The 21,283-nt window shown below is 54.1% G+C and overlaps 1 protein-coding gene across 2 annotated transcripts in view; it reads right to left on the minus strand.

Annotated features, from left to right (window-relative positions):
- SCAP (SREBF chaperone) overlaps nucleotides 1-21,283 on the minus strand; it is a 40,196-nt gene that overhangs the window by 15,045 nt on the left and 3,868 nt on the right. For both annotated transcript variants that reach the window (XM_054594817.1, XM_054594816.1), the window contains exons 2-3: nucleotides 11,298-11,516; nucleotides 2,302-2,431 (exon numbers count right to left, since the gene is read on the minus strand). In XM_054594817.1, coding sequence (XP_054450792.1) covers nucleotides 2,302-2,431; nucleotides 11,298-11,419 — 252 coding nt within the window. In that variant the 5' untranslated portion in view covers nucleotides 11,420-11,516. The remainder of the gene's footprint in view (nucleotides 1-2,301; nucleotides 2,432-11,297; nucleotides 11,517-21,283) is intronic.

Consider the following 21,283-nt stretch of genomic DNA (forward strand, 5'->3'; position numbering starts at 1 on the left):
CCAGCCCACACCCCGCGAGGCCACGCCCCTTGGTCCCAAGCCTGCCAACTGTCTGGGGGCACTTGGCGGCGGCTTCTCCCAGCAGGGCCCAGAGGTGACTGCAGCCTGCGAGCCACCCTGAGGCAGAGGACTCCACTGAGAAGACCAGGGCTCCGAGGGAGCGGCGGGCGTGTCGGAGGACGCGGGGCTGCCGACTCCCAGGCCTGCCTGCCCCCAGCCTGCCTGCCCAGGCAGCTCTGCACCACGCAAGGTCCTGGGGGGAGCAGGGTGGTGGAGAGGTCCAGCGCGGGCAGCACAGGGGACGGGCGGAGGTCCTGGGGAGCCCTGGGGACTCTGGCCAGCAGTGTTTACGGGACGGAGCCTCTGGCCAGGGCTGCTCGGACGCCCCGGGTCCAGGCTCAGCCAGCCTCACAGGCGCCGGAGGCCAGCCCCTCTGCGGGTCTGCCAGGCGGGCTGGGGCGAGGTTCAGGTTTCATGATGACCTGCCCTGGGGGACCCAGGCCAGCGCAGGAGACCTCAGGCTTGGCTCTGTTTTGGCTTTCTTTTATTTCTGAAAACACAATCCTTCCTTCACATTTACGTGTGCTCTGGGCATTTACACCTTTCCCCTGACACACTCTCGTGACCTGGCGGCTGGGCAGGCAAGGGGTTGGGGCTGCGGCTGGGGCGGTGGGAAGGGCAGGCTCGGGGGCCTCGCTGGGTTCGGCCCGGCTCCAGCCCCGCTGGGTGCCCTGGACATGCGTCTCCATAGCCCCCAGGCCTCGGGCCCTCACTCGCTGAGGGGAGTGGGACTGGAGTCATCACCCTCACCAAGTCACTGCAGGGACCGAACGAAAGCACACACAGCCGCCCAGAAAAGCGTACGGCCAGGACCAGGGCAGCTCCATCTAGCTACACCATTATGGCTCCTTTAAGCTCAATTCCTCCCCCTTCACACCACCCCTGCCTCGGCCTGGTCACTTTGGTCTCCGAGTGTCTCCAAGTTCAGAGAGAATCACTGGCATCATATCACTACCTGTGGAACTAACCAAGTTTCATCTCCACAGCCCAGGACTCAACTTGGTCCCACCTACCTTGCCACCTACTGGGCTGCAAGAAATCGCCCCACTTCAGACCCTGTCCCCTGAATGAGCCGTGCTGTTTCTTTATGCAACAAGAAACTTTCTGGAACCTCTACTATGTGCCGAGCATCAGGCTGCGCAAACTGGAATGAGACACGATTCCAACTGGCCGCACCGCGGAGCACAGAGCAGAGCAGGGTGCATCCACGAGCGCCGGGAGGCCTCCTGGGGGTGACCCGTGCTGAGGGCCCAGGACTGAGGTGCGGCCGGGCCTTCCCTTCCCTCTCTGCTCTGGCCAGGTGTGACCGACAGCGATGACAATGGCAATAGCCACCATCGTGTGTCTGAGGCAAGTGATGGCCAGGCACTCGCGACACGAACCTTCTTTCACTTCACCTTATGACAACGTGTCACACAGGTGTTAATATAGTTATTTCCTCCATTTTACAAATGTGGAAATTAAGGCACAAAGATGTTAAGTGATATGCCCAAGGCCACACACCCAGGAAATGGAGTCTGTGGGCTCTGCTTCGCTCTTCTCTTCCTTTTCTGAGAACATCCCTCTTCCCAGAGGGGAATTGCTACCCGCCCCCCCCAAGCCCGCCAGGGCGCTGATCACATGACTGCAGCACAGGGCGGGCCCAGCTCGAGCACCAGGGCCTGGCGGCGCTGGCCGAGTCCCCTGGGGAGCACACACAGGGGCCCCGCAGGCTGCGGCCATCACCCCACCGGGGACGGGACATCTCAGAGCCCAGGGAGAAGGAGCGCTACATGGGAAGGGTCGTAATTCCATAAAAGAGATCCAAACAGCTCGATGCAAAATGGACACACACTCACCCCCCGCCAAAGGGAGATACGCAAACACAGCAAGTGCCTGACACGAGTCCCATGGGCACGCACGTTACGCCCATGCGACTGCTCTGTGTGCAGCTACTAGAAAGGCTTCTTAAAGCCTGACGGTCCGAGGAACGTTACAGAACAGAGGCTGAACTTCAGTGCGTGGAAATATAAAAAATTATTTAGAAGACTGATGGATGTGACAGGAATGACACTTCATCTCTGCAGTCTCCCTTCCCAAAAGGCGGTGATAACCCCCACTTAATCTAGAGAAAAACAGACAAACCCACTTGAGGGACACTCTACAAAAATGCCCTCAAAAACAAGGAGCATCGGAGCCCCAGCCCCAGCCAGTAGTCGGCAAGCACCACGGGGCCGCCTCGGAGACGCGCGGAGCACCTACCCAGTCCGGCCGCTCACTGGGCTCTGCGGGGCTGCGGTCGGCGGCCACGGGCGGGGGCGAGTAGTCCTTCACCGGCGTGCTGAACTCCACGGGTCCCGTCCCCGGCAAGGGGAGCTTCAGCAGGGGGTAGCTGGGGCGAGCAGAAGGAGAGGAGAGTTAGGACAAGATGGGAGGGAGGCCGCGTGAGCGCCGGGGTGACAGAGACACGGGGCCCTGCAGCGGCATGGCATCCTCCCTGCCCGGCCCGCACAAACGTGCAAAACACCGGAGGCCCGACACTCGGTGTTGGGAGGAAGCAGAGATTTTGTCAAGAGCATTTTTTGAATATATAACGTCCTCCTTTGTCTCGTAAACTTTTTAAAGTTGTCTGGTGATGATACAGCCACCAGCTCTCCCTTGGTTATGGCTTCCCATCCTTTTACTCTTAAAACTCTTGGTGTTCTTGTGTCCGAAGTGTAGTGCACACTGGAAGTTTCCTGTAGACAGTTCTGTCACTTTAATCTGCCAATCTCTGTCTGTTAATAGGAGAGTTTAATCCACTTACACTTAATATGACTGCTTATGCCACTTAGTTGTCTCTTCATGCCTCACATGGTTTTTGTTCATCACTTCCTCCATTGCTGCTACTTTCTGTATTTGGTTGGTCTGGTTGTAGCTGGTGTCACTCTTCTTCTTCCCTTTTCTGTACACAGTAGCCCCTCAGGACTTGTCATTAATTTATTCCAGAGCCCAGGACAAGTACCGAGCTGAGGAAGCATTTTCTCTGATACAAGTTCTAGCAACTGCGCCAAGTCCCAGGCAACTGCGAAGTGCTGAGACCTTTTGTTCCTCATCAAAATGAGACAACTACAGGGTCTGACAAGCTCTGAAGCTGATGAGTAACCAAGGTGTGGCTGTATTTTAAAAGTTATTTTCTTAGGAGTTACCTTGTGGACTACAATTATTCTAACAAGTTCTAACAACCTAGACTGCAGTGTCCTTACAGAGGAGTTCAACAGCAGGAGTGGGCAGGCAGAAGAAAAGGTCAGCAACCTTAAAAATAAGACAGCGAAATTACCCAGTCTGAGGAGTGTGGTTTCAAGAGCAAACACACACTGTTTCTATCTTTGTTTCTCCCTTTTTACGTTTATAGTATTATTATCACAGATTACACTTTATATAGTGTATGTCCATTAACACAGATTTAATGCATTTTGCCTTTTAAATCATACAATACAGAGATGTTAGGGACCAAACCAAAAGCACAATAATACTGGTTACTTTTATTAGTGTCCTTTATTTTTTTCTCTTATGGTTTCAAATTACTGTCTAGTATCCTTTCATTTCAGCCTGAAAGACTTCCTTTAGTATTTCTGGTAGGGCTGGTCCACTGGTAACAAATTCCCTCAGTTTTTGTTTATCTGGAAATATCTTAAGTTCTCCTTCATTACTGAAGAATGGTATTATAAAATACAGAATTCTTGTTTGAGGGTTTTGTTTTTTCATTTAGGACTTTAAACATTCTATCCCACTGCCTTCTGGCCTCCACCGTTTCTACGGAGAAATCAGCTGTTATCCTTAGTAAGAAGATCCCTCATTCATGAAGAGTTGCTTCTCTCCTGCTGCTTTCAAAGGCCAAAGTCCAGCTGCCTGGAGGCGGCAGGTGCCAAGGGCCGTCCCTGGGGGAAGGCCCCGCGCCCTGGCCGCAGAGCGGGGCGTGGGGCCGGAGTGAAGGCTGCCTAGTGTCCGCCCCACTGCGAGATGAGGGCGGGTGGTGCGTTACCTGCCTACACTCACTGTCCTCACAGCACCCGCTCAAAACACGCTGACTGAACTACAGGCAGCCTGCTTCTCAAGATGTGAAATATTAGAAAGTCCTGCGACTTCCAGAGGCTGAACATTCCAGCAGCAGGAGGAAGAAGAAGGGCAGCACACTCCAGAGCATCTGCTCTCTTAGGACTAAGTCTCAGAAAAAAACCCAAAGGCCTTGAAATGCTTAAAAGGGCCCGCAGCCATGCTGCCAACTGCACGCCACGGCCACACAGAGCTGCCCACCTCCCAGCAAGGCTGGGACTTGCTCCTGACGCTCTGCACCTGCCAGACACTCCTGCCCGTTCTTCCTTCCCCGAGGTACCGCATCGTCAAGGCCTCCGTTGTAGCACTCTCTTCCCTCCCCCTACTCTGGATGGGGACCCCCCTCCCATGAACTGCCAGAGTGCCCCATTGTCACCCCAACATGGTTCTTTTTTATTTTTTTAAATATTTTATTTGTGTTTAGAGAGATGGGAAGGGAGGAAGAGAGGGCGAGAAACATCGATGTGTGAGAGATACAGGCTGCCTCTCGTACATCCCGGTTTGGGGGCCTGGCCCACAACCCAGGCACATGCCCTGACTGGGAATCCAACAGGCGACCCTTTGGTTCAGAGGCCCACACTCAACCCACTGAGCCCCACCAGCCAGCACACGCCAACAATGGTTCTTACCCCCGACAGTGGACCCACCCATTTCTGCACCAGTGACAATGGTTTCTGACTCTCACCGAGCATCCGGTACATGCCAGATGCCAGTCCAGGTATCTTCCGACCATTTGTTCATTGAAGCCTCACGGCAACCCAGCGAGGCGAGCAGGGGCTACACCCGGCTAGGAGGCGGCAGTACCAGTGTGTGGACACAGGCGGTCCAGCCCCTGCGTCAGTTCTGTGCTTGTCAATCACACTAACCTGCCTCATGTTAGGTTTCTGACTTGTTTAAAAATTTAAACAACCACATACCCCTTTTGTAGAGATGAAAGAAAAACACCACGAGAAAGAATCTACAAAAATGCAAAATGCGGGGGAATAATCACCACCCATGGCTGCCAATTTAGACCAAAGGAAAACTTAGAAGAAAAGTGTCAAAGAGCCCTGACCAGTGTGGCTCAGTGGGTTCAGCATCATCCCGCAGACTGAAAGGTCACCAGTTCAGTTCCCAGCCTGGGCACACGCCTGGATTGTGGGTCAGGTTCCCCGTGGGGGTGCGTGAGAGGCAACTGATTGACGTTTCTCTTGCACATTGATGTTTCTCTCTTCCTCTCTTTCTCCCTCCCTTCCCCCCCCCCAAAGATAAGTCTTTTCTTTTGTCAAGGAATTTTCAGAAGTAAAAACACTCAATTTTCCAAGGTCAGGAAAAAGACCACAGACATTTAGAGAGAAAAGTTATGTGGGGACTTCTACTGCCACCCCACGCTGCTTCTGCAAAATTTTCTTCCAAGACCAGATTAGGGCCTGGCTCACCCATCTTCCAGAGGCAAAGGAAAGGTCTCCAAAGCCTCCCCTGCCTTTCCTGTCCCGCTCCTCCCACCTGCCGCTCAGGCCCAGCCGGCGCTCTGACCTTGGCTGCTCTGACCTTGGCTCCTCGTCCTCTCACGCTCCACATCTGGCCCTCAGAAAACCCTCAGGGCTCCACTTCGAAAACACAGTGGAACCTTGGACAACGTGTTTGAATGGCACAGGTCCACTTCTACGCACATTTTTTTCAAATGACCCTCGCAGTTCAAACCCGCGTTGCCTAAAGATCAACCCCACAGCAGGAATCTGCACGTGCAGAGGCTGACTGCAGTCACACAGAGTTTTGAATGCACGGAGCCCAATCCTCCACGCTCTTCAAGAGTCACCTGTGGGTCCAGGCTCAGCCGCACCTCCCGCCCCCAGGCTTCAGCTCGGACTCCGGGACTGCCAGCTCCCCCCTGCAGCCCTGCACTACCCCACCAGACGCCCTGCTCCTATCCTGGGTCCCAGCTGGGTGTGGAAGTGCAGTCCAGCCCCAGCCCACGCACCTTTCTCTCGGGAAGGAGCCCGCTGCCCCGGCACACTCAGGCTCCCCGGGCGCCCAGCACCATTCCTCAGCATAGCCCTGGGGCCACGCTAGCTGCCCGGTGCCGACTCGTGGGTGGGGCTCCTTCCCTCCCACCTCATTGTCCCACTTCCCTACCAGCGCTCACTTCCTCTTACAGGTGAGCGACGTGTGCTCGAATCCTGTCTCAAACTGAAACGCTGCCCTTGCCCCCGGAGCCGGCTCAGTTCCTGCTCACCACCCAAGGCCACACGGCCTCTCCGCTCCCGCAGCCCCGGCAGCCAGGCGCCTCTCTGCTGCGCTCCCGGGAGGGCAAACCCTGGCCCACGGCCTCCTACTGAACCTTAGGCTCAACGAACCTGACAGCCACGGGGAGTGGACATGCCATTTAAATTTCTGCATCCCCAATACCAGCCACATGGAAGACGTTCAAGAAATGTGTGCTGATCATCTACCTCACAGATGCTCTGCTCAGGGCTGGCTTCATGGAGTGCAGCCTGCGTGCGTGGCTGCACGGGACCACGTTCAGCAGGGACCAGCGCCTGATGTTTAACCTTCTGCAGCAGCTGCATGGAAGCTCTTAAATTCACCTTGCACTTGTGTTTTGTAGGAAAAATGCCGTCGGTCCCCCACGGGGGAGTACGTAGTGCTGAGCGTATGGAGTGCAGGACACAGGGGGCCCCTCCTCCTGGGGACAGGTTCCTGACCACAAACTCCCCTGCAGCCCAGGACATCGCCTTCCCCTCCCTGCCCAGGGCCCCCACTGCCGCTCCCCAGGCAGGGGTCGGGGGGTGGGGCCCGCTGAGTCCTGGGGCCCGGCAAGGTGGGGGCTACCCCCACCCCAGGCCGGCAGTGCCGCAGCACTCCTGGCGGGCCGTTGGCAGCGGCGGCGATCGGAGGGTGTCTTAGTGCCGGTGGGGGTGCTTTCCCCGGCCTTTTGAATAAGCAGCCCCGCCTTTTCATGTAGCACTGGGTCCCACAGTTTGTAGGTGGTCTTGGCTCTCCATCTGTTCCCATCCTCCCTCCCTGTGACCTGTCATGAGGGCCAGGGGAGACAGGACATACAGAAAGAGCAAGAAGAGAAGTGACACTCAGTGAAGATGTGATGTCTCTGGGGACATCAGGGGAGGGAGTGTTTGCTCTCTTCTGGTGCGGGGGGAGCAGGGCAGGACAGGGAGCGGGCTGGAGAGACCCGGAGGGGGTCCTTCTAAGATCTGCTGATCCCCACTCTGTGGAGGACTTTTTGGGTCGTAAAGGGGTCTTTGATCTCCAGGCCTGTACAGAAGGCCAGGTAACCAGTGCTGGGGAGCCTCTGCCTTTGAAATGTTGTTCAGGGCTCCAGGCTGGGCTCCTGGGACTTTGTTCTCAGCCATCCAGCCTGGCAGACAGGGCTTCAGTTACTCAGATTTCTGTCTTGTTCACAAAAAGAGAATATAAATGTGCCTAGAGTGGCCATACGGGCACAGAAGGAGGGACCCTGTTACATAGTCCCTGGGGTGTACACCCCCTAAAGGGGTCGGCGAGTGTACGGTGACCTAGGTGTGGGCAGACACGGGCGAGGGGCGGAGTGGAGGGGAATCACCATGAGGTGTCCAGATCTCCTCCCAGGGGGAGAGAGAAGGCCAGGGGGAGAGAGGCCACGCCTGTCCTCGAACACCCTCAGCAGGGTTACAAGGGCCTCACTGTGATCCCGGCCTTCTCTACCACAGGTGCTGGGCTGTGGAACTGCACGTGACCCAGAGACCCTCACCTTGACCTCTGACCTGCACCGTGGGAGCCCAACTCAGACGGCACCCAGGCACTCTCCTTCGACCTGCACTGCACCCACCGCTTCCCAGGGAAGGCTGGGAGCAACAGTGCCCTCCGTCTCGCTGCTCTGCTGCTGGGTCCTGGGGGCCTAGCAGACGCCTCTTGCCGCAGGGCCTGCCCTGCCACAGGTTTCACCGGGTCTGTGCGGAGGAAGAGCACTCACTGCTCCCGGGGTGCGGCGGGGCTGCCTGGGGCCTGCTGCTCAGGGGCTGCCGGCCCTGAACAGGGATACTGGGACAGCGGGCCTGTGCGCAAGCTGAACGAGCCTCATTCCAGGAACAATAAAAGGTGAGCAGTTAAACAGGACCTGGGTGTCTAATAAAACCACTAAGAGCTGTCTGCCACCCACCCCTGGTTTTCTGCAGGCAGCCGGGGCCCTGGCAGAAGGGGAGCTCCGGACGGAAAAGCTTCCCGGGCAGAAGGGAGCAAGGCCTGTGTGCTGGATCCACGACCCCTGGTCTCCTGGCCATGAAGGCCCCCAGTCTGTGGCTCCTCTGATGCAACCTTTATTGTCTTTGGAGGCTGAGAGACTTCATCTACCCTTGGATAAATTTTCCTAAGCCAATCAGATTTTAAGAAAACGTTTTTAAAAAGTCCTTGAAGATCACGACAAAAATTCTGGTTTGGGAAAATACGTACATAGCACTAAGAATGTGAGAGCACAGGCTGGTTTTTCTCTTTGAAGGGAAAGCGGTGACTGCGAAGACCAGAGGAAAGCAGAGCCAGCAGCTGGGGAACCACAGAAGAAAGAGATGCGGGGGTGGGCGGGGGGCCATGCCAGGGCGTGACCCCACCCTCTCTTGGGAGCGAGCGGCACCCTGAGCGACCTGGCCCCACCAGGGAGCTCCTCCAGCGGGGCCCGCCCAGGTGCTCTGCCAGGAAGCCTCCCCAACTCTGCCCCTGCACCAAGGCTGGGGCACATCTGCTGCGCAGTGGCCGATGGCACTACCGCTGTGTCTCAGGCTGAGACTGGGGCATGTGACACAGCCATCCTTGCTGAGGCAGCTGACAGACACCCTGACGCCCCCCCCCCGCCCCGCCCTGCTGGGACGTGGGTCATGGCCTCACAGAGCCTCTGCTGTCTCCGCCCGGCAGACCCCGCCAGGTCCTGCCACGGCAGCCGAGACCCTGCTCCTCAGGCTTCCCGTTCAGGGAGCACATTCGTCACACGAACGGTGCAGTCAGCCCTGAACAGGGCTCCTCACGCACTTCCGGGCACATGGGGAGGTGGAGCCAACACAGACTCGGTGGTGCCGCCCGGGCCTGCCCGCCGCTGCACCTCCACCCATGAACTCTCCACAGCGGTTTCATCACCTTCCAAAGACTAGGGAGTGACAGGTACCTGTAAGGACACGAGGCAACTACGTGGAATACCATGTGTGGAGGCTCTGAGGTACTACACAACCCATGGACAGCCTGGTCCCGCGCTGAGCGTCACCCCTGTCCCCAGGACTGACACTCGGCCGAGAGCACCCGTGGGACAGACGGCAGGCAGGCTGGGCTGCAGCTGGGGGCAGGGACTGCTCGGTGCTGTCCCAACCACAGCCGTCTCTCCCCCAGTCCCCCCCCCCCATTCTAAGTCACCCTGACACAAAGAGCTGTCCTCGTTCTTGAGACCTTGGCCATCTCATAAACTTCCCATACCAGAGGTCCCCACGTCAGAAGTCCGAGGACAGTCTATTTCGAAACACATGTGTGACAGCAAATTATTCATTCAGAGATAAGGCCCAAGTGCACCCAAGCAGCCGCTCCACGCAGCCTGCATTCTCTCCAGCAAGCAGCCCGGCGACACACGGCCCCCACAGGATGAATGGCCAAGGACAAACACCCTCCCCTTCCCACAGTCCGAGCTGCCTCTGTGGAAGGGGGGCTGCGGCACCCACATCCTCAGCTCGAACCGCCCACAGGGGACACAAGCTCAATGCCAGGCATTCGCCCACCGCACGTCCCCTCCCCTCACGGGCATGGGCTTCCACAGGGCAGCTGCCCAAGACCCGAGGGTTTAGCGGAGCGAAGCTGGATCCCACCCCAGCTGAAGGCAGTCGGAGGGACGGTGACCTTGAGGGCCACCACAAGCTGCTGCTCTGGATATTAGACTAACAGAGGAGACATTTTAACGAGACGTGGTGGAACATCAGAGACAGTCTCAAGAGAGACACAGCCTGGCAGTTTTCAGAACGTAGCCCCCAGGCCTGAGAACTTGTCAGAGACGGCAGCTCTTGGGCCCGTCCCAGACCTTACCTCGGACAACACACTTCAACGAAGTCCAAACGTCAGCACAAGCCCAGTGAGAAGGGTCGGGGTGACAGGGCGCCACGGGGCAGGCCCCCGTGTCCCTAGGCCCGCCCCCGTGTCCCTAGGCCCGCCCCCGTGTCCCTAGGCCTGCCCCTGAGCCCGTTCCCCTGCTCGCTCACTGGGCAGACCAGACACAAGTCTGTAACCCTCCATCCCCCTCTGGTTAAGTGAGGAGCTACCTGGACCGCCTCCCAAGGCCACTGTGAGGGCTGAGGAGATGTGTCACCGGTACCTGCAGCGCCAGCAGAAGTCCTCCCTGAGTGGTGTTCATTGTTTCAGTCCTACCTGGGGAAGGGACTGGGATCCTCAACAATGGAACTGAATGCTGAGCTCAGCCGTGAGCACCCTCCTGCCAGCCCCGAAAACACCCACAAATGTCCGACAAATCCGGAAACCAGAATTCTCCCCAGATGCGAGGACACTGACGTGGGCGGCTCTTTTTGTGCCTGTCAGTGTTTCAGAGCCCAAAGGGCCACCAGGCGTCTGACCCCAAGCCTCTCCTGTACACTGTCGTCGTTCTAGGGGCCCCATGACAGAAGGACAGACAGGACCGAGGGTGCGGCAGCTCTCCCAACAGCCCCTGGGGAGAACACAGGCCCAGCGAGTCCGCAGGAGGCTCCGTGGGGACACAGAAAGCGGGGAGCAGAGAACCAAGCCTCCGGGGAGGCCTCAAGCCTGCAGGAAGGGGTCCAAGGGGCTGGGCAAATGGGCTTTGCCTGGCAACCTGGCAGGCCCCTGCTCCTACCCAGGCACCAAAACAAGCCCCCGCTGCTAAGAAGGGGAATTCAGAAGCCATGCCTTTCAAGTGTCTCCTCGTTTCTTCCAGTGTCTGAACATTACCTTGAAATGGATCACCAGTGACATGAACGAGTCAGGTGACTCACCCAGTCAGGGCCAGGCCGGACTGCTTAGTTTAGTGGCTAAACACCCTGGGACTAGGGCTCTCCAACTCAGCGGCTCCAGTGCGCCTCAAGGCCCACTGTGTGAGAAGCACGTACAGCCCACAGGCTCCCGACCAGCAGGGCTGGGAAGCCCATTCCCAGGACACCGGCCACCACGGCCAGGGCAACACGGGGACGTACCAGCAGGCTAGGATGCAGAGCCCTGTGAAGAGGATGATGGGGATGGGGTAGGATGCACAGAGCAGCCCATGGCTGTAGAAGGCCTGAGATATCTTCTCACGCAGCCTGTCAGTCAGGGTCATCCTCAGCTGAAGTCACCTTGCTGCCATCCCGGAAAGCGACCATGGATCAGCCTGGCACACGCTGACCAGCGCGGACGATGGACACCGTCTGCAGCACCTGAAGGGGGAAAGCCAGTCAGCCGCGAGCACCGGGCTCCGCACGCAGGGCAGCCGGCAGGCGGCAGTGATGCGGGGAGGGGAGCGCTTCAGGAGGCCACACGGGCGGGCATGGAGCCATCAACCCCACCCCCACCCCGGTCAGCTCTCAGGGACCGTGGGCAGCTCCTCAGTCAGTCTAACCAAAGAAGCCAAAAAATCACCCCCCAGCTCTGGTAACAACCCCCACCCCTTCCATACTAGGCATTTCCAAAAGGCCACTCCACAGACAAGCTGCCTTCTCACATGCGATGCGGGAGCACACACATGTGACAGGCATGTCCTCCAGCTGCTCACTGCTGACGGGCACTGCAGACACCCCCACCCTTCTCTGCGCTCAGGTCAGGTCGAGAGAAATCCTCGGGAAAAACCTTACACACATTCTCGCTGGGCCTCCAAACACACGTTCTTGCACAGACAGTGATTCCCCGACAGAGAACGCGCGGTGGGCTCAGCGCTCAACATGAAAACCTTCCCTCTGACAGCAGGGTCGGGCGGGCTCTCTGCTCCCGGGCCCACAGCTCTTCCTGGGAGCACATGGGCAAAGGGCCCCTGCGGTTCTGGCCGGTCTCCTTTGAGTAGCAGCAGCCCGGTGTGGCTGAGGGGAACCCCCCTCCCCCGGGACCTGGCCTGGATGGACCCATCTGTCAGTCAAGGCACCCCTCCCTCCCTGAGCCTCGCCTGGCTGGTTTGGCCTCTCTCCCTGGACTTTGACTTCTGAGCAGAAAGAAGCAGGAACTGGATGTGGGTCCTCATTCAACCCCACGCAGTCCCTGCCCCCAAGATGGCGGCTGCCCTGGCTCCAGTCCTCGCTGAGCTCGAGCCCGTCAGTGCTTTCCAGCCTGTGAGCCACCTTGTGTCCTGCCAGCAAACCCTCTCTCTGCCTGTGTGAGCCAAAGCAAATCTCTGCCGCTCCCAAGCAGAGGACCTTAAACCAGCAAGATCAGAACAGAAGGCGCCACAAGGCCTGGGGACCTAGGATGCCCTTCCGCACGGCGCTCTCCCACAGAGTCCAGGCTGAAACCCGCTTCTGCTGTAAGTTGCCGTGTTGTGCTACAAGGAACCTGCTCAGACACGTGTTTTGGCTCGATCAGTCTCCCTGAAGGAAACCCCAGCCAAAGGCATGACTCCTGTGAAATGTCAAGACCAGAAATGAGACGCGAACCGCAGCCGCTCCGCAAGGAGGAACGGCTGTTGCTCCACTATCCTGGAAGCACATGCCTCAGGCGCACATGCAATTTTCAGTTGTTCCATCCAGCGGCCATCTAGGGAAATGTGAGAACCACCTGCGAATCGATGCAATAAGCAAGGGACAGAGCTGCGAGGTGACAGCTGCTGGCCCAAGGAGCAGGGGTGCTCCCAAGGCTCACCTGCAGATGAAAGCCTCCCGCAGCGGACCTGAAGCGACGGTGCCCACCATCCAGCGGGAAGGAGGGCTCTGGGAAAGTCCTGTTTCCGCTCCTGTGCCCAGCCCCCAACAGGAAGCAAACACCTATGAGACGCAGGCCTGCGCGGGGAGTACCAAGAAGCCCCCTGAAGACTGAGGCCCACAAGCCAGCCCTAACTTCTCCAACCTCGGTCCTCTGACAAGCCCCAGGTCTCTTCCCCTCAGTGTCCCAGGGCCAAGCCCACACTTCCACGTTTCGTCAGATCAAACCCCCCAGTCCTGCTCCCTGAATGTAGACAGACACAACGTAAGGAAAGAATGGAGGCCCTGGAGGCCTGAGTGGACCACGTTACATGAGAACGGACACAGTCCTGCCACCCGCCTCATGGATGAAGCCACTACACGCAAGCGCCTACGTGAATCGTGGAATACCACCAAAGAAACAATTTTAAGCACTGTTGGAGTCCCAGAAGAAGAGAGGAGGAAAGAGGGCTCGGAGCTTATTTAAAGGAAAAATAGCTGAGAACCACCAAAATCTGGGGAGAGACCTGGACATTCAAATTCACAAAGCTGACAGGTCCCCTGGAAGAGTCGACCCCAAAATATCTCCTCCAAGATAGATTCTAATAAAACTATCTAGCGTTGGCCTGGCTGGTCAGAGGATTGGGCACTATCCCACAGATGGAAAGGTCACCTGTTCGATTCCCCGTCAGGGTACATGCCTGGGTTGTGGCCAGGTCGGGGGTGTGAGAGAGGCAATCAATCAATGTTCCTCTCTCACATCAATGTTTCCCTCCCTCCCTTTCTCCCTCCTCCGCCTCTCTCTAAAAATAAATACATAAGATCTTTTTTAAAAAAACTATCTAAAAATCAAAATTTCAAAAGCAGCAAGAGAAAAAAAATTCCTCACACACAAAGGACCCCACCCCCCACCCCCCGGCCCCATAAGGCTGTATCTGCAGGACTTCTCAGCAAAAACTTTGTAGGCCAGCAGAGGGTGGGATGATACATTCAAAGGGCGGGTGGCAAGCAAGAATTCTTTCCCCAGCAAAGCCGGCCTTAGGAAACAAAGGAGAGACACTTTCCCAGATAACAGCTCAGAGAGTTGATTACCACCAGACCTGCCTCACAAGACATGTGGAAAGGACTTCTTCAAGCTGAAAGGAAAGGATATAAGTTAGTAACATGAGAACGTAACGAACAATGGTAAAGGTGAGAATGTAGTCAAATCCGGAATATTCTAACACAGTCATGCATCACTTTTGAGCAATGTGACATTAGGCGATTTCATCACTGTGTAAACATCACAGAGGTACTTACACAAACCCAGGTGGCATAGCCTGTGCCACACTCAGGCCACGTGCTGTGCACGGCCTGGTGCTTCGGGGCTATGGGCCTGCAGAGCAGGTCACTACGCCAAGCACTGCAGTCAGGGGTAACACGACAGGGGTGTGTGTATCCAAAAACCCTATCCAAACATGGAAGAGGCACAGTAAAGTTATGGTGTGCAAGACAATGAGTGTGTGTGAGTGTGTGTGTGAGTGTGTGTGTGTGTGTGTGTGTGTGTGAGCGAGAGCGACAGGCAACCACACGGGCAAGGGTGGGCTCCTGGGTCCCCCCCCACCAGCCCTCTCCCCCTGCTCCCTCGTCAACTCCAGGCCCCACCTGGGTGGGTGCAGGGTGCGGGGTGAACAGCATGCTGAGCCTCATCTACGTAAACCACCAGAGCTGGCAGTCAATCCAACATTTTAGTCAGGCCTAGCCTTTTCTAGCAACACTACAAAGCTTTTGCTTATAACTCATTACGGTCTTACAAGACCAGTGTCACATGTGTAGTCTGTCACTGACTGACACTTCCTTATGTGGCACATTACTGTACTGTTAACATGGAGGTGTGTTAATCACTGAACCCTAATATAAAAGTTAAAGGAGAAGTGTATCAGAAGTCACTGTAGCTACAATAATTTGTTAATGGCTTACACGATATAAAAAGATATAAATTGTTTAGTCAAAAATATAAACTACAGGCTGAATAAAAGCATAAAATTTTTGTATGTTGTCAAAATTAAGCTGTTATTAGCTTAACATAGATTGTTACAACTACAAATGTTTTGTGTAATTCATGATAAATACAAAACAAAAAGTAGAGCAGACACTAAAAGATAAAGAGAAGGGAATCAAAACATACCACTAAAAACTCATTAATTCAAAAAGACAACAAAAGAGGAAGGAAGAAAGAAACTTACACAACGGCCAGAAGACAAGATGGCATTAGTAAGTCCTTAACTATCAATAATTACTTTAAATTTAAATGCATTAAATTTTATAATCAAAAGGCATAGAGTAGCTAAATGGATTAAAAAACAAGACAACCACAAGCTGCCCAAAGAGACTCACTTCAGCTCCAAGGACAAAAACTCTGAGTGGAGGGATTAGACATGCAAGTCCGCAGCTCCACGTGGGCATATTCTGCATGCTAAGCACCCTCACTCTTAAATGATCACTACAAAGCCCCTTCATCTGACCGCTGCTCCTCGCGAACCACGTGGCTGCGATAGCCCCCCAGCTTCTTCTCTCTCCAACTCCATGTCTTCATCCCCCTGACCCTTGGGCAGTGGTACAGCAACCTGTGCCTTCCTCACCCGGCCGGTCTCTCTGCCGGTCTCTCCGCGGCGTCTCCAACCCCTGCGGCCCAGCTCCCTGCTCACGGAGCAGCGTGGGGAGCTCCCATGCTCTCCTTCTGACCCCGCCGGAAGGGCACTGGGGGAGAGCCTGTGCGGCAGCGCTATAAAGCCTACAGTCGTGCACAGCCACGTCCAGGCCTTGACCTTCACGCGCCCCTCACTCGCGGACTCACCGGAGCACCTTTCCGTTCTGCCGGCCCCTCTCTCGGTGAGTGGCTCATACAGCGCACAGCTGCCTCACGCCTCATGTTCACTGGGACTTTTCTAGGGTTAGATGGGTTCGGATGCGCGCGGGCACGCGCACACACACACACTGTGCTACCGCTGCCCGCGGTATTCGGTGCCTCGGCACGCCCTACAGGTTTGCGGCCGAGGAGCAGCGGCCAGGCCCGGAAGCCGGGGTGCGAGCAGGCTGTGCCGCCTCGGTCTGTGCAAGCGCCCTCCACATGAGCACAACCTCTCAGCTCATGACGCATCTCTCTGCGCAGATCCCTGCTGCTAGCGACGGGTGGCTGTGCGTGTGTACATATGTATACAAGGCACAGACTTCAACTACATATTCACATCCTTTTCAACCCAAAGCTAAGATCAAGCCCAGCGGGAACGTATTGGGAGAATTTCCACTCAAATCAAAGGCCAAACAAGGCTCCGCACGCCCCCACCACGACAGACTTCCGTCGCAGAGGAACTAAAAGCCAACTCGGCAACAGAAAGAAAACGAGGGCATGGAACCGGTGAAGAAGAGCGCAGTATGGTGATCTGCAGATGCTGTTACATACCGGGACAATCCAAGCGAACCAGCCGAAGACTTCTGCAGTTGATAAAAGAACCAGGTAAGGCGCTGAAAATTAAAAACAGAAATAAACGCCTTCACATACATCATCAGAAAGTTGGTAGGAGACATAACACTGCAACAACCCTAAAACGAATAAACGAAGAGAAAAAGACTCGAGCATAAGCATATAAGAAATGCCAAGAAATCTAACAAAAGACTGGAGCACAGAGAAAGGCTTGCCACCTCCCTCAGTGGGAAAAACTCATTACCAAACTCTCCCTCGTCCGGCATTAACCTAAAAATGTAGCACGGTCCCAATAAAAACAAACAGGACTTCATTTAATATCATAAAAAAAGGAAAATTCTGAAAACTGCAGACACTAAATGAGAATTTACCAAATATTAAAACATGCTTTAAAGCTAAAGTAATTAAAACAATGTACTAACACATACATAGATTAATGTATGGACTAGAAAGTACAGAAATAGACCCAAATATACATGATATGTGGCAAAGTACGCACATATAGTAAATGATAAAGGATATTTAAACAAGTGGGACAAAAATGAATTGTTCAATAAAAGGTGTTACAACGAACGGGTGGCCTTTTGGGAAAATATTTAGTTGGACCCCAAACCAAAATAAATCAAATGGATAGAAGATTTCAAGGTAAAAATGAAATGCAGAAAGTACTTTGAAAGATCACAGGATAATTTCTCATACTTTTCTACTGGGGAAGATCTTTTAGGCATAACAGGGAACCCAGAAGCCTTTTTTAAAAGAACAATAAATATGACCCAATTAAGAACCAAAAAATGTTTATGATAAGACCATCCTGAGTAAAAAAAACAAAAAACAGACCAGAAACAAAACATCCTTAAAAAAATAAGGGCAATTCATACCAATGACAAAGTGATAAATTTCTTTATATATAAACAATTTCTACAAAATCAATTTAAAAAACCCAAGACCAACAGAAAAATGGGCAAAGGATACAATCAGCTTTTTCACAGAAAAGAAAATGGCCACGCTCCTTCAACCTCACAGCAACCGGAGAGACCCAGTGAAACAACTGAGTCATGAGTGTCCATTCTATTGCTCTTCTAACTCTTCTCGAACTTGAACGAGGCAGTTTTGGGAGCACAGAGAGAAACTGTTCTCCCCTATGGAACTGGAAAGGCTCCAGCGGCGGCACCGAGGTGAGGGTGTCGGGGGCAGGTGCCGAGGAGTGGCCGGGACGCGCCCTCCACACTGCTGCTGGCAGGAGCCACGGCTCAGCTAAAGCGCACGCTCGCCCACCTAGCGCTCCGCCTCTGGCAAGTGACCAAACAGGTGCACTTGGCCGCGCTGGACTGACGCCTGGCGCAAGGGAACTCAGTGTGACTGGCACTGGCAAAACTTACAAAACCTTCTGTGCCCACCAACAAAGCTGTGGCTGAATAAATTAAGGTAACCCAGACAACGAGATACTGGAAAACACAATGAGAAAGCTCTTCTGTGTTGATCATGAACTACAACAAACAGAGAAGAAAAGTGAGCGCCACAGTGTGCTACCCTCGTGTGAAAGCAAAGGGCCCTGGGCACCTGTCTGTGTCACGCACAGAACACCCCGGCAGAGACACTCGAGACCTGGTCACACGGGCTGCCTCTGGGGTAAGGATCTGGTGGCCAGGAGCAAGGTGGGAGAGAGGCTGCCCTGTGTACACTCTGCTGCACCTTCTGAATTCTGTGCCATGTGGAGGTACTGCTGCCCCAAAGAGCCAACGCTGAAACGCCAAGGACAAAGCTCCCCTGTGGAGCCGGCAGCCCTCCCCTTGAGCTCCGTAGCTGTATTTCTGCCCTGCGCTGGGTTCCCTCCTGCTCTCTCGGCCTCCCCTGACGGGTCCCTCCCGGGGTGAAGGTCAGAGCCAAAGCACCTTCGTGTTCCCTGGAGCGCCCGGCACAGCATTTGGTGCCAAGCGGAAAGTCACTGCAGGTCTGCTCACTCCGCTGAACTCGTCATCTGGTGCAAACGAGTCATCCCTGGGGGAAAGGTTTTCTTTTGAACGTTGCTTTACAAAGTGGACCAACGATCAGGACAGAAAATTCTGCTCCTCTAAACATCAAAATTAGCCAAGTAAACGGAGGAATTTTTCAAGTTAACAGTACTGAAAACAGAAAAAAATTTTAGTTCGTGACTGAAAGCCGACTTCAGAGAATTTGAAACCTGATCAGAATAACAGCTAGGATGACACAGCAGCACCTAGACTGCAGGGGACCAAACGACCCCAGCGGCCGGGAGGCCGCCACACAGAGCCACGCACACGCCCATCGGTGGAGCCCGAAGTTGGTCTCCACGCTGCCAGCCAGCACCCCGCTCCCTCCAGACCTGGCCGAGAGAGACCGATGAGGGGGCTGCACTGGCCGCTGCTATGAACACGTGCAAAGACTGTTTTAAAGCCAGAAACCACCCCGGGGCCCAACGGGCAATCCCTGTCGTTTCACAAGACAAAGCCTTTGGCCCTGAGGAGGGTGCCCTTAGCCTCGGTCCCGCAGGTGCAGACAGGAGCATGGCCAGGACCAGCCTCCTGCTCCCAGCCACACGTGGGCACACCCAGGCCTTGTGGGACAAAGGCCTCTTGCCTGGTGTCCTGACACAAGTGTGGTTTGCTGGAGAACCAGCAGTCTTTTTTTTTCTTTTTTAAATCCTCACCCAAAGATATGTATTTACTCATTTTTAGAGCGAGAGGAAGGGAGAAAGAGTAAGAAACATCAACATGAGAGAAACAAGATTCTCTTCCTCCCATACTTGCCTGGACCGGGAATCAAACCCTCAACCTCCTGGTAGAGGAGACATGCTCCAACCAACTGAGTGACCAGGCCAGCGCAGGGCTCTCTATAGTCTGCACAAAAGTGAAAGTGTGATGAGTCTCTATTTTAATACTATCTCAAAAGCTTTTACTATAAATGCCATAGGAAGATGGTTCCATTCCAAACACAAAATGTGCAAAGGAGCTGTTTTTGAGGGGAGACTGGCAAAGAAGAGAGCCAACAGGTGAGGCCCATCTGGGGCCTCTTCCCTGGTGCTGGCGGAACTAGGTAGCTGCCTGCACAGAGTTAGGCTGGACCCTGGCCACACATCAGACAGAAAAGAACTTACAATGGATCGAAGGCCAAAAACAATAAAACTCTTAAAAGAAAACAGGGAAATCTTCATGATACTGGATTTGACAAGGATTTCTTGAATATGACACCAAAAGCTCAGGCAACAACAAAAAAGTAGACAAATTGGACTTCATAGAAATGAGGAATCTTTGCACACCAAAGGAACTACCGACCGCTTGAGAAGACAACCCGCAGCGCAGGAGAAAGCATTTGAGAGTCCCGGGGGCGCTCTTCCTCACGGTGACGCTTGGGCTGGCTTTGGGAACATAAAGAATTCAAGACTTTCCTCAATGACAAGAACATGATATGCAACACTCTCTGTCGGCTGCTAAAGGCAGGTCTTGATGTTTCCAACAGTCACAGCCACTGGGGTGACAAATGTGAATAAATGTCAAACCCGACCAGGACCCAGGCCCAAAAGAAGGAACCTCATCACCCCCTGGGGACAAGATGCACATGAGCTGGTGATGGAAAGGAGCGTCGGACAGGCCAGCTCAGGGCCGATCACGAGAGCAGGGAGCACCCGGAGGCTGCTGACGCAGAGGGACGGTGACCGCAGGCCACCAGGAGCAGCGCCCCAAGCCCACAGCCAAACACAGCACGCGGTGCTGGGCACGGCTGCTCGCAGGAGAAAGGTATTGGAAACCATAAAAACAAATGAAATATTATGTTAAAAAAAAGCTGTAGAATAGTTTTGACATGAAAAGATGTTCACACAATAACATAGAAAATGGATACAAAGAAAGAGGGCAAAACAGAATGAGCAAGAAAGAGGCCTGGGAAGAAGCCGGCAGGGGGCCATGCTGGGCTTACAGAGAGAGAGAGAGTGAGAGAGAGAGAGAGAGAGCGCGCGAGCACGCGCGCGCGCGCGCACCTATACATTTTTTTCCAATGTGGGTGACTTGTATTTAAAAACAAAAACAACTCGAATCCCTGAAGAAATCTAGAAATATTGGAGAGCAGAAAAAGAGCAGTAATCGCACAATAGCTGAAAATGCAATCTTAATTATGACATCATCTAAACATAAGGGGAAAACTGGTTGAAAACAAGCACCAGTTACATACCGGGCAAAACACCACTGCAGGACTCGCTGATGCTGATGGGACCCGGGTGAAACACATGAGCACTGGCACTGGGCTCCGGTCCTGCGTGCGTTGGTACAGAGCCCTGGCTCTCGGAGTGGGGCTCCCCAGGCCGGCGGCAGCAGCCCCTGGTGATTTACTGGGTTGGCCAAAAAGTCCATATGGTTTTTTTTGTAAAATAAAAGGCACATTTTTCATTTTCACCGATAACATTGTTGATTTGGATATTTTGAGCATGTCAGCTGTCTCTCACTATTGGCTTCTAGCTGGTAGAGGCCAGGGGCGCTGCTAGAAGATAAAAATATCTTTATCAACTTCTAACTTGTCATTTCATAATTGAATAGGTTAGTATCTGTTCAGGGTTTAGATTAAAATATCAATGCATAAGATAGCCCCACAGCAAAGAATTATTTGGCCAAAACATCAATAGTGTAATAAACTTCCCAAACCACTTTTGACACGTTCAATCAGTCACAGCACCTCCTCCATATATTGCACTAATCCTCTTTTGTGTTTTGGTTGTGTTTGTGTCTTTGTTGAAATAATAAAGCATAATATGCTGAGAATGTGGCATATCTTTTTTCATCTTCAATATAGATGGCTGCAAAAAATTTCACCAATTTTGATAATTTTTAAAAAAATACACACTGAGTCT

This window comes from Pteronotus mesoamericanus, unplaced genomic scaffold (assembly GCF_021234165.1).
Source record: "Pteronotus mesoamericanus isolate MK-2021 breed Mesoamerican mustached bat unplaced genomic scaffold, CSHL_Meso_final scaffold_533, whole genome shotgun sequence".
NCBI classification, from domain to species: domain Eukaryota; kingdom Metazoa; phylum Chordata; class Mammalia; order Chiroptera; family Mormoopidae; genus Pteronotus; species Pteronotus mesoamericanus.